This window comes from Lynx rufus, unplaced genomic scaffold, assembly GCF_022079265.1.
Source record: "Lynx rufus isolate CCGP_SWC_20201006 ecotype Redwood Valley unplaced genomic scaffold, mLynRuf1.p SCAF_9, whole genome shotgun sequence".
NCBI classification, from domain to species: domain Eukaryota; kingdom Metazoa; phylum Chordata; class Mammalia; order Carnivora; family Felidae; genus Lynx; species Lynx rufus.
In genome coordinates this window covers 111,424,194-111,435,863 of record NW_025814897.1, presented here as the reverse complement: position 1 = coordinate 111,435,863, position 11,670 = coordinate 111,424,194, and the positions used below count along the sequence as shown (strand labels likewise).

The window sequence follows — 11,670 nt, the reverse complement described above, 5'->3', positions numbered from 1 at the left end:
ACCGTCATTTTATTTTGGCCTCTTTACAAATATATTTTAAAAGGCTGGTGAAAACCATGCTTTTTTGTAAGGATAAAATGGGTCGTCAAGGGGCTAAAAGGGCCAAAGTCGAGGTCTACTCCCTTGCCTTTTTTCAGCAGCGCCCACATAAACACGTTCCAGCCACGTGGATATCCATTTTAGAGTATCTAGGTGTTTCCAAATTGGCGGACACTGGGCTAAGTGTAGCAAGATGGCTCCTGTGTATCCCAGGAAAAGCCCTTTATATATGTCGTTATCTAGCCCTCATCCAGCCCAGGCATCCACTCCCGTGCTAGAAAGAACACAGGTACGGAGCATTTGGAGGCTGGCAGCGAGGACGTCACCGTCTCCCCAACCTTTAGATCAGAGGAGGGGCAATTTCAACCAAGGCTTGAGTAAAACAACTCAAAAGGGCATGCTGTCCTGCCGTCCTGCCCTTCAGTTAAAATCGTATATTTTTCCCCCATCTTTTTGGGCAGACAAAAGGGGGGAACATCCTTTGTTCACCTTTTTTTTTTTTTTTAAATCAAAAGCATACCAACAATCCAAGAAAACTTTGCCTTTTTAATAGAGAGTAAAGCAGAATTTTAATCTTAGAGCAGCGTACTTTTAAAATCCATTCATTTCAACCTTCGTCCGTCCTGGCCACATATAAAATTTCTTTCTAAAGGTTTCCCTCCCCAAACCTTCTACAACTTTGCTTTGCTTTCAGATGTCGACCTAAGCCCTTTTACTCCAAACAACCATCTCAGTTAGGACAAAATTACTTTCTTTTACCTTCAACAAAAAATACATTTTTAGGGACGCCTGGAGGGCTCAGTTAAGTGTCCGACTTCAGCTCAGGTCATGATCTCGAAGTTCATGAGTTGGGGCCTTTCATCAGGCGCTGTGCTGACAGCTCGGAGACTGGAGCCTGTTTCGGATTCTGTGTCCCCCCCCCCCCCCCCTGCTCACACTCGCTCTCAAAAATAAATGTATTTTCATTTTTTATATCTTTCTTACCTATCTCCTACTTTTTTACATACAGACTTACTTTCCTTATTTTTATCAGTCTTAATTACATTTAGCAGAATTTTAACTCTTAGGAACCTTAGTCTCCAGTGAAAGGTCAGCAGTAACCAATTGTGAACTGTTACATCAGAATTTTTTTTTTTTTTAAGACGCTAGATGTCTCAACTAAGCACAAAGCAGATTTTCCACAGTAAAATCTTCATAAAGCACGAAGCACGTTTGTAAGACCCAAATAGTCCTTTTTCGCAGTAAATCAGAAGCACAAACCTACATCTGGTAATTAGCGCTTTAGCCTCCTATCTCATTAGGTATCCAATGAACTCAATCCCAATTTATCACTCAGGCAAAAGTTTACTGTTTCAGGTTACCAAAGACTTTGAAAGCTATCTTAACCATCACCCATCAAAACTACGGGACAAAGTTAGCCATCACTTTTCACCCACGAAAACTAGGAGACAAAATTTGAGGTAGACCAACCAGGGACAGTTGGCTCCAATTAGCATAGTCATTGACCCAGGAAATGAATGAGAGAGAAGTCCCCACGCACAGTCACACGGCGACTCCGACCCACCGCCCAGCGGCTCGGAGTCGCAGCTTTGTTCCTTATTCCTTATGAACTGCTCAGGCAACTCTGGGAGGTGATTAGGCTCCCCTCCTGCCTCTCGGGGCAGGCCTACCAGAACGGACGAACCGGGTGCTTACCAGTCTGACAGCCTGTGCTCCCGGAGCCGGTTCCTGGGCCTCACGGGTTCCATCGCGCGCACACGGGGTCCTGACCCCGGCGCCCCGCGAGGGCTAGTCTGCGGATCAAGTGGTCTGGTCCGCTGGCCCCAGGCAAGGTTGCCTGTCCCGGTGCTCCGAGCTTTGTACCCCGGCGGCAAAGCGGTTGGAAACGCACTGTCTCCAGATCCCGGACACGAGCCCCGGAAGCGTAGCAGGATTCTCGCACGGAGAGTCGTGACACCGAGGCTTTCCTTCCCAGGAAGCAACTTTGTTCCTGCCGGCACAGGCTCAGAGGGTTTGTACCTCAGAGAAACTACCCCGAACACCGCCGTGGGGTGTAGCCTTTTATGCATTTTCTACTTTCTCATCTCCCATATGTGGGTACCTTGGAGAGACGTACGGTCGGATTGGGTGCTCTCGTTACAGGGTCGTGAGGGACGTCACCTATGCACAGAGCCACGTTGCCTTCCCTTATCTTGCGATCTCTTTTTACCACATTCCTTAGGGAGGGGACCTTATCACAGCCCGCCCGGCTCTCCTGGATCGGACGCCCTGAAGTCGGGCCTGGTGGCCCGGGTTCTGACGAGCCCGGCGCAAGTCTGAGAGAACAAAAGGGAAATGAATGGGAGAGAGGGAGGAGGAGGAGGATAGTGAGGGGCGGGGATATGGCCCGGCCCGGCGTGGAGACGGCCTGGTGGCCGTGTTCCCGCCCTGAGCTGGGAGAGGACAACCTGGGTCCAAGTCCGGCACGTGCAGGGGCGGGAAGGGCTGACGGGGTCGTGGAACCACCTGGAAGTGGCAGGGGCCGTGGGGCCCAGCTTGGGGGTCTGGGGGATGGCGGCCTCACGGAGTCCGGGAGGGACGCGAGGGCTCTGTGCCCGCCAGCGCGGCTTGGATGACTAGCCTACAGGCACGTCTTTAGGTGGCAATTCTCACGCGTGGCTGCGTGTGGCAGTCACCGGGGGAGCCGGAAGGACGCGGTGGGCTTCCAGACTCTGCGGGTCGCCTGGGTACCCCGGTGGTGCCCACGCAGCTGCCCTGGCAAACGCTAAAGAGTCCCGAGTTGCCATTTAATGTAACAGGCTGGGGATCTCCATCCAGTTTCTTCTCGGATCTTCCGAGACCTTTTGGTCACCTTCCGTGGGACCTTTTTGTTTCTGCCCCGGAGACCCTCCCCGCCCTGCCTCTTTGGCAGTGCTCTCCCCACAAGCTGTCCCTCCCGCAGCACTGAACCCCGCACGTCTCCTGACCGGTCTCCGTACCCCGGCCGCGTGATTTCAACACGGTTGTCAAACCCCACGTCGCCCTGCTGGGTCTCCCTCCTCCCCCTCACCCGGGACCTTCGCCAGCACCGGAGAATTCCCTCATCTACCATGTTCAGGGGTGCCCTAGGCTTTCTGTTTCCATCTCTCAAAGCACCAGCTCCCTGCGGGCAGGGGTTCGGTTCTGTTTTGTGTTTGTGTCGGTAACAGACCCACCTGCGTAATTATGTTGTACTCGGCCGAAAACGGAGATAACTCTGTGCTCCCTGGACACGTTCCCTCGCCATGACAAGAGATGGTGTGTCACAGACGCTCTGGACGGTAAAATTTGGGCTTAAAACTCGTCTGACGCACGGGATTCTAATCAGGCTTTATCTTTTAAACCCCCCCCCTGCCCCCCCCCCGGTGGCAGGGGTGACAAGACAGACACACGGAAATGACCATCGAAAGCGGTTGCTATCTTTTATTTTGCCACTCAAAATAATTATCAAACGGGAAAAAAAAATCTTAACAGCAATAACACGGCACAGCATCAGGGCAGAGAAGACAGGACTGGCCACCCCACGTAAGTTGGCACAACACCATCCGTCGTGGCCGAGTTTGGCCGTAAGCGACATCGTGCGGAGGAATATTCCCGAGGGCTTCCTCAGGGCTGTTTCCAGTCTTCTGCGGAGGCTGCGGGCGGGAGGTCGGGCAGGAACCCCAGGGCCCCGGCCTCTGCAAAGAAGGAACGCGCTTGGGTAGAGCCCCAGAGAGAGCGGGCGCTCCAAGCCCACACGCCCGAGCTGCTGTGGCCGCTCCCCAGGGGTCTCCCAGGATCACACCCGAGATCGGGCACACCCCATCCCACTCCGCACCCTTTACCGACGTTAAGTCTCACGCCTCTTATGCATCTGAAACGGTCAGACTTTTTAAACCGTGATTTAAAGGCGTGTAATCCGCGTTGGGGTAATAAAAAGCGGTGTCCCCTAATGCAGTTGCGTGTGACAAAATTCGAAACGTAATGGAGCAGAGAACGGGAAGCCCCTGGAAGAGTCCGTCTGCCCCTTGCTGGAAAAGTCACCACCAGATGTTCTCCGGCAGGAGCTCTCTGCGCGCTCGGCGGGGCTCCGACGGAGCGAACTCGGTTCTGGGTTCTGGGACTGCCGCGTCCTCCACGGTCCCCCTGCCCACGGGCGGTTCTCAGGAAGGAGCCGCAGGCCTCTGACCTCCTCCCTCCCACACCCACCTGAACCCCTCCAACCCCGGCCACCCGCGCAGCCAGAAAGCACACAGACCAAAACACGACCCAGGAATTGGTCCCGGCCAAGTCCTGCCAAACTCACAACAGACCGTAAAGTGCAAAACATGACAACCGTGTCCCCTGCTGTCCCCGGTCCCTGTCCCCTGTGCTCCGCTCCCAGGGCACTGCCACCTCTGTCCTCTGTCCTGGCGCCTTCCGGCGAGCAGTGTGACCCCCGGGGTTGTGTGATGAAGGCAGTCACTGCTCACTGTCGCCCGCGTGACCACACAAGGCAGAGGCGCGAGGCTGAAACGGGCCCCCAGGGAGGCCTCGTGGCATGTGGTATCCCCGGAAGACACCAGACCTAGGATGGAGGTCATCAGACGGAAGGGCAGCCTGTCCTATGGGAAGGCTGCGGAAAGAAAGACTGGAATCGGATATACGGGCGAACTAATTCACCGGGCTGACAAGATGGTTTATGATGGCCTACAAGGGGCCGTGGCCCCTAAAATGTACAGGAGTTGCTGCCGTGACACCAAGTGTGGCCCCAGCCGAGTGAGTGGGACCTGGGGCCTCCCTCTCCCCTGCTTCCTGTCGAGGGTCCCTCTCCAGGGACAGTGCTGGGACCACCAGCAATTCCGACCAACACTGGCGATGGGAATGTGGGCGGGGGGAGCTACGTACTCCCCAAGGGAATTCTACGGGAGCCCTTTCTGGCCGGTTTTTCACGTGTGTGGGGTTCCAAGAGGTGGCCTTTAAAATTGGTAATATTTTGGGGCGCCTGGATGGCTCAGTCGGTTAAGCGTCGGACTTCAGGTCACGTCATGATCTCACAGTCCGTGAGTTCGGGCCCCGAGTCAGGCTCTGTGCTGACAGCTCGGAGCCTGGAGCCTGCTTGGGATCCTGTGTCTCCCTCTCTCTCTGCCCCTCCCCTGCTCACACGCACTCTCTCTCTCTCTCTCTCTCTCAAAAATAAACGTTAAAAAAATTTTTTTTAATGAGTAATACTTCACATACCTTTGAGACGCAAGAAAGTCAGGAACTCAATTATCGTGCGCACAACAGCATTCTCGGAAAGCGGCCTGGCAAAGCTTCCTAGGAAACAAAGAATCCGCATCTGCAAAAACTGCCCCGCGGTGGTCTGCGCCTCACCTCTCCGTCTGCGGAGACCTGGGCCTCTGGAAGTCAACAGACTGGCCGTGACCCCTCCCGCCCTGCAGGGCCTTGCTCAGCACAGCGGGGAGGTAGGGCGGCGGGGGGGGGGGGGGGGGGGGCGGGGGGAGAGCCAGGTCAAGGCCAAGGGGCCTGCGTGCCCTGGGAGTGGCGGACGGAGATGTGACCCACAGCTCGCTCACCTGGCCTTGCTTCGTCTTCGGGCGGGAGCTCCCGTTTGCCAGTGAGGCCAGGCTTCTCCTGAAACGATCTGTGGTTGTCAATGGCATCTGTGCGCAAACAGAGAGGAAAGCACCTGACCGTCGTCCCTACAGTCACACATGCCCCAGCCCCAGAGAAGGACGCGCTGGCTGCGTATAATCTAACACACACGGTAAAAATAAAGCCACGGCAGGGGGAAACCATAGAAGCAGGAAGATGGTTCTCTGTGGAGCTCGGGACTCGTGCCAGGGCCAGAGGCACGATCTCCCCCAGGTGCTGGCACTCTGCCGGAGGGGGGAGCCCACCCAGACAGGAGGGGAGCGAGGGGGCGCACAGCCCGCAGGTGCAGCGAGGGGAGCGTCCGGGGGGGGGGGTCCCAGGGGCGCCGGCGCCCGAGCCGAGTGTCTCTCGGGGACACCGCAGGGGCTGGGGTCCTATGTCCCTGAAAACAGACTTATCTTTCAAAGACCTCTGTGGCAGCCGGACTGGAGCCAGGCGGCCAGAGACAGCCAGGGACAGCGGCAGAGGGGGAGAGGGAGGGGGAAGCGGGGGGGCTGAGGGTGCGTGCACACGCGCGCGCTCGTGTGCGCTGGGCGGTGTGAGACGAGGGACTGCGAGCAGAGCGACCCCTTGAGAAACTCGGGAAGAGAGCAGGAGGTCCTGACCCGGCGTCCAGCGGGGGGCCAGGCGCCTGATTCGGGGCGACGGGGGCAGGCTGTGGGGGCTGAGCAGGCCGAGCCAGACGAAAGGAACCCCTTCCTCCAGAGCCGGAGTCCGTCCGGAGTGCGTGGCACGACACGCGGGAAGAAGCAGGGCGACCCTCGCGTGGCGCCTGGAGCCGGGTCAGGGCCCCGCCGTCTGCAGCAGCGGCCGGGACGCGGCCCGCGCTGGCGGAACGGGGCGCACCCACGAACCCGTCTGGATGTCCACCTCCTGGTGACCCAGCTGGACAGAGACACCACCTTGATGGTAAAAGGGTCCTGACTCAGGACTCACATCTTCCCGACGGACGCCGTTTCAACATTCTGAGGCACCACGAGCGAAGACCTCCGGTGAACGGCCTTCCTTTCCTCCGGGCCCGAAGCACAGAGACGAGGTGCTTCCCGAGGGACGGAGCTCAGGGTCCCAAAGGGCTCGGGGAAACGAGCCCTTTGAGCCCGTCTGTCCGTCCCGCAGGCGAGGCCAACCCACTTGCAGCGACAGGACCGCACGGGGACCTGCCCTTGCCTTTGACCGGAGACCAGAGCACCCAGAGACGCTGCCTGTGGCCCCGGCCGGCTGGCTCGTCTCTGTCCTCTCCGTGCCTGTGTTTCCGGAAGCATCCCCCAGGCGATCAGACAACCCTCTGCGGCAGGAGGTCTGTATTCTCACGGTGGGGTTAGGAGCTAAGCGCGCCCTGCGGGCTCTTCCCTAGTTGCTCTGGTGGGAACCGAGTTATTCGCCTCCTTTCCTGCTGCGGAAGGCAGTTCATAAACAGGGGAGGGTTTGTTTCTGTTTCTTTTTAAGATCTAAGGCTGTCCCCAAACCAGCCCTGCCTGCAAATTTGAAACTGCAAGTGCGTAAGCGATTGGAGGGAGGGTGAAAGGTCTTCCCTCGTCCCCTCCTTTAGGATAATTAAAATCTGCAGGTGCCACTCGGACAGAGGGGACACACGCAGCCCGCAGGTCGCAGAGCTGTCCTCTTCGGGGCTGGGGCCAGCTGGAGGCCCAGCCTGCCGCCCCCTGTTCCTGCCAGGAGTCCCACAGCCCGGAGCGAGCACTGGCCTCTCCACAAGCAGCTGCCACGCGAGGGGCGTGTGAAGGCCCAGCACCTCCAGACCCACCGGGTTCTCTGCATCGTGAAGGCGCTGAAGCTACACCGCGTCCCCACGGTGGCACGTCAAGGACGGGACACTCAGTAGTAGTCCACCCACAGCCTGGCAAGTTCTGGGAACTGATGGCTGCGGGCGAAGCCACACGCCCGGGTTCTAGTGTGTTCCCCACACGCGCAAGCCCCCCACCCCGGCCTCACGGTTCAGCTGGAGTATTCGTGGCGCAGAGCTAAGGCCCGGGGCGGCCTGGCACCCTGGTGGGCGACCACAAGTTGGTGCAAGTGCCCTGCCATCGGCCACCCGCCCAGATTTGAGCTTTCAAAGCAGACAAAGTGCTACTGAGGCCGACTGCGCCCGGCAGGCCCCTTGGGGGAACGTCGGGACTCGGACCAGCTGACCCGTTTCCACTTACGGCCCGGGGTGAGGGCTGTGGGCATCTCATGCCTCTCCGTGCAGCCGGGTGCAAACCCCTGCCCACCAGCCCCGGCCCCAGTCACGCCCCGGGAGACCTATACGTGTGGGTCACCGGGCCCCCGGCTGACACTCGGCTTTCTTCCTGTTCGCCACTCGCCTCCCAACGGGGCATTTTGGTCATGCTGTAACACTCTGAGTCCTGCCCTGTGCCACACGGGACGGCTGACCGTCCGTCCCCAGAGAGCAGGGCGCCACGAGGGGTCCTGGTGATGGCAGTGGGCTGGGGAGGGCCCGCAGGCGAGGGGACAGGTTTGGAGCAGGGCACGGGGCGAGCGTGTTTCAACTGTCCTGGGGCCATCTGGGAGTTCCCATCCGGGGCTTCCAAAAACACGACAGAGAGAGGGCTTGAGTGCCGAAGACGGCCTGTGCTTTGTGACGCTGAGGGAGGATGGGGGTGTTGAGGGAGGCGCAGGGACTCGGGAGAGGACCCAGAACAGAGCCCCGAGGGAAGGTCCGCCTTCAAGGGCTGTGACCTGGGGAAGCCCGGGCAACGTCGGGGTGCAGGGCAGGAGGGCGAGGAGGGCGAGGCTTCCAGAAGGAACGGTGCTTGGGCACATGTCCAGAGCGGAGGCTGGCAAGGCTGTGCGCGGCGATGCACAGGTCCCTGGTCACCCTGTGAGGTTTGGGGGTGGGGCGGGGGCAGCCCTGAGGGAAAAGGGGCGGTGGACGAGGCAAGGGGAGGGTGCCCAGGGTCTGCCTGGCCGCAAGCCGCAGGACGGGTCAAGGTTCAAGACAGAGCAAGGCAAAGAGAAGGGGCAGATGGGGTCAGAGGTCCCCAGGCATCTGCCCATTTGCTGAGGGACAGAAATAAAGGGGGAGCAGGAGGTTGGTGGCCGGGCCTGCCTTTTGGGGCACGGGAAGGGGCGCCACTGTGGACGCAGCGACTACTGGAATCAGCTGCCCCCCCCTCCTGCTCACAGCCTCACGGAGCCCCCACTTCCCCTTGACTGAGACCGGAGAGTCAGCATCACAGTGTGGCTGGCTCCGCGGATCTCAGGGGCAGGGTCAGCACAAGTGGTTCCGGGCGTTGGAGGAGCAGAGCCCTCGGAGCGCGTCGCGCACTGTCACTTACGTGGCCCGAGGAGGTAGCCGGCGCTGTTCAGGGTCCAGCCTCTCTTTTCCTTCACCTTTGGGGGGGAGAAAAGGGGGTCAGATGGCCAGGCTGGGGCCGGTACAGGCTGCAGGGGCTCACGGGAGCCCCCAGGGCAGCTTCTGTCAGGGTAACCCACGGTGGCAAGCTGTCGGGGGTGCTTCAGACCAGCACGGAATTTACAAGCACACACACAACAGTGCGTTAAGGCGAGACGCACATTCAAGGCCGGTCACCAGGCTTTCCACGCATGATGTGGGAATCCGGAAAAGGCATACGCTTCCCGGGGCTGCAGGAAATCCCTGCTTTGCCCCCACATCTGCCACATTCGACCTGAAAACAGGACTGCTGGCTTCACCAAATAATTCACTCTGGAGCCACCGCCCGGAACCCGCGGTGCACCCAACTTGCCTCTAAGCCACACTGAGGACACGCCAGGTGGAGGGCACGTGTGGGTGGCCCGCTCCTGGACGGAATGAAATGAGATTTGCTGGCAGCCTCCCGCTTTCACCGGTTTCTGGCCCGGAGCCGGTCGTGCGCCGGCAGAGGCCCCCCCCCCCCCCAACCCCCCAGGAGGAGCGGGGAGCGCTCCCGCGGGACCCCGGCCCTGGGCTGCAGGACCCCGGCCGCCCCGCTCGCTCCCGGGCGGCTGCCCAGCCCCCGCGCCCCCTGCCCCGGAGCGGGGTGGGGGGGGACGCGTCCCGCACTCACCGGTGCCCCGAGCCCCGGGGTGGCCGAAAGGGCCGCGGCGAAGAGCAGCCAGGCGAGCAGGAGCGCGCAGCCGCCGGGCATCTGCAAGGAAGGCGCGGGGCGGGCGTGGGGCGAGCAGCGGGGCCCCGGGGCGCACGTCGGGCGGCCGGGGGTGGGGGGCTGGGGGGCTGCGGAGGGGCGAAGGGCCCCGGGCGGGCCCAGTGCGGGAGGGGCGCGGCCCGCAGACCGCAGGAAGGGGTCGCCTCCCGCTGCCCCACCCCCTGGGGCGCGCCGTACCTTGAGCGGGGGCGGGGTCCCGGGGCGGGCGTCCGGTCGGTCGGTCGGGTCTGGCAGAGCCCGGGGCGCTCAGCGCATCGCGCGGCCTCGGGAACGCGGGGAGGAAGCGCGCGGCGGCTGGGCTCCTCGACGTGTCCGCGGCCCCGGCTGCCGCCGCCGCTATTTATGCCGCGCGCAGCGTCACGGGGCTCAGTTCCCGCCTTCCGCCCCTCCCCCCTGCAGTGCCCCCCCCCCGGGGGGGGGCGGGAGGGGCGGTAGCTCAGCTCCCGCAGAGGAGGCTGCGAGTGGTTCGGCGGCGTGGCTGGAGGGGCAGGGAAGGCACAGTGCCCCCAAACCCCACGGGACAGCCTCTGTCACCCCACAGAGAGCCCCCATCACCCCTGCAGAGCCCCCATCACCCCTGTAGAGAGCCCCATCACCCCTGCAGAACCCCCATCACCCCTGCAGAGAACCCCCATCACCCTGCAGAGCCCCCATCACCCCTGCAGAGAACCCCCATCACCCTGCAGAGCCCCCATCACCCCTGCAGAGAACCCCCATCACCCCTGCAGAGAACCCCCATCACCCCTGCAGCCCCATCACCCCTGCAGAGAACCCCCATCACCCCTGCAAAGAACCCCCATCACCTCTGCAGAGAATCCCCATCACCCCTGCAGAGAGCCCCTCATCACCCCTGTAGAGAGCCCCATCACCCCTGCAGAGACACCCCATGACCCCTGCAGAGAAACCCATCACCCTGCAGAGAGCTCCCATCACCCCTGCAGAGAACCCCCATCACCCCTGCAAAGCCCCCATCACCCCTGCAGAGCCCCCATCACCCCTGCAGAGAACCCCCATCACCCCTGCAGAGAGCCCCTCATCACCCCTGCAGAGAACCCCCATCCCCCTGCAGAGAACCCCTCATCACCCCTGCAGAGCCACGATGACCCCTGCAGAGAGCCCCTCATCACCCTTGCAGAGCCCCCATCACCCCTGCAGAGAACTCCCATCACCCCTGCAGAGAACCCCCATCACCCCTGCAGAGAACCCCCATCACCCCTGCAGCCCCATCACCCCTGCAGAGAACCCCCATCACCCCTGCAGAGAACCCCCCTCACCTCTGCAGAGAATCCCCATCACCCCTGCAGAGAGCCCCTCATCACCCCTGTAGAGAGCCCCATCACCCCTGCAGAGACACCCCATGACCCCTGCAGAGAAACCCATCACCCTGCAGAGAGCTCCCATCACCCCTGCAGAGAACCCCCATCACCCCTGCAAAGCCCCCATCACCCCTGCAGAGCCCCCATCACCCCTGCAGAGAACCCCCATCACCCCTGCAGAGAGCCCCTCATCACCCCTGCAGAGAACCCCCATCCCCCTGCAGAGAACCCCTCATCACCCCTGCAGAGCCACGATGACCCCTGCAGAGAACTCCCATCACCCCTGCAGAGAACCCCCATCACCCCTGCAGAGAACCCCCATCACCCCTGCAGAGCCCCATCACCTCTGCAGAGAATCCCCATCACCCCTGCAGACAGCCCCTCATCACCCCTGTAGAGAGCCCCATGACCCCTGCAGAGAACCCCCATGACCCCTGCAGAGAAACCCATTACCCTGCAGAGAGCTCCCATCACCCCTGCAGAGAACCCCCATCACCCCTGCAAAGCCCCCATCACCCCTGCAGAGCCCCCATCACCCCTGCAGAGAACCCCCATCA

General features: G+C 61.1%; 1 protein-coding gene across 1 annotated transcript; it reads right to left on the bottom strand.

Moving 5' to 3' along the window:
* Positions 1-3,663: 3,663 nt before the first annotated feature.
* GAL (galanin and GMAP prepropeptide) lies at positions 3,664-9,779 on the bottom strand. The gene is made up of 5 exons (XM_047070368.1): positions 9,699-9,779; positions 8,970-9,024; positions 5,595-5,681; positions 5,257-5,334; positions 3,664-3,734 (listed from the first exon to the last, which is right to left on the bottom strand). Exons 1-5 carry the CDS (start codon positions 9,777-9,779, stop codon positions 3,664-3,666), a joined length of 372 nt encoding a protein of 123 aa, XP_046926324.1.
* Positions 9,780-11,670: the final 1,891 nt, after the last annotated feature.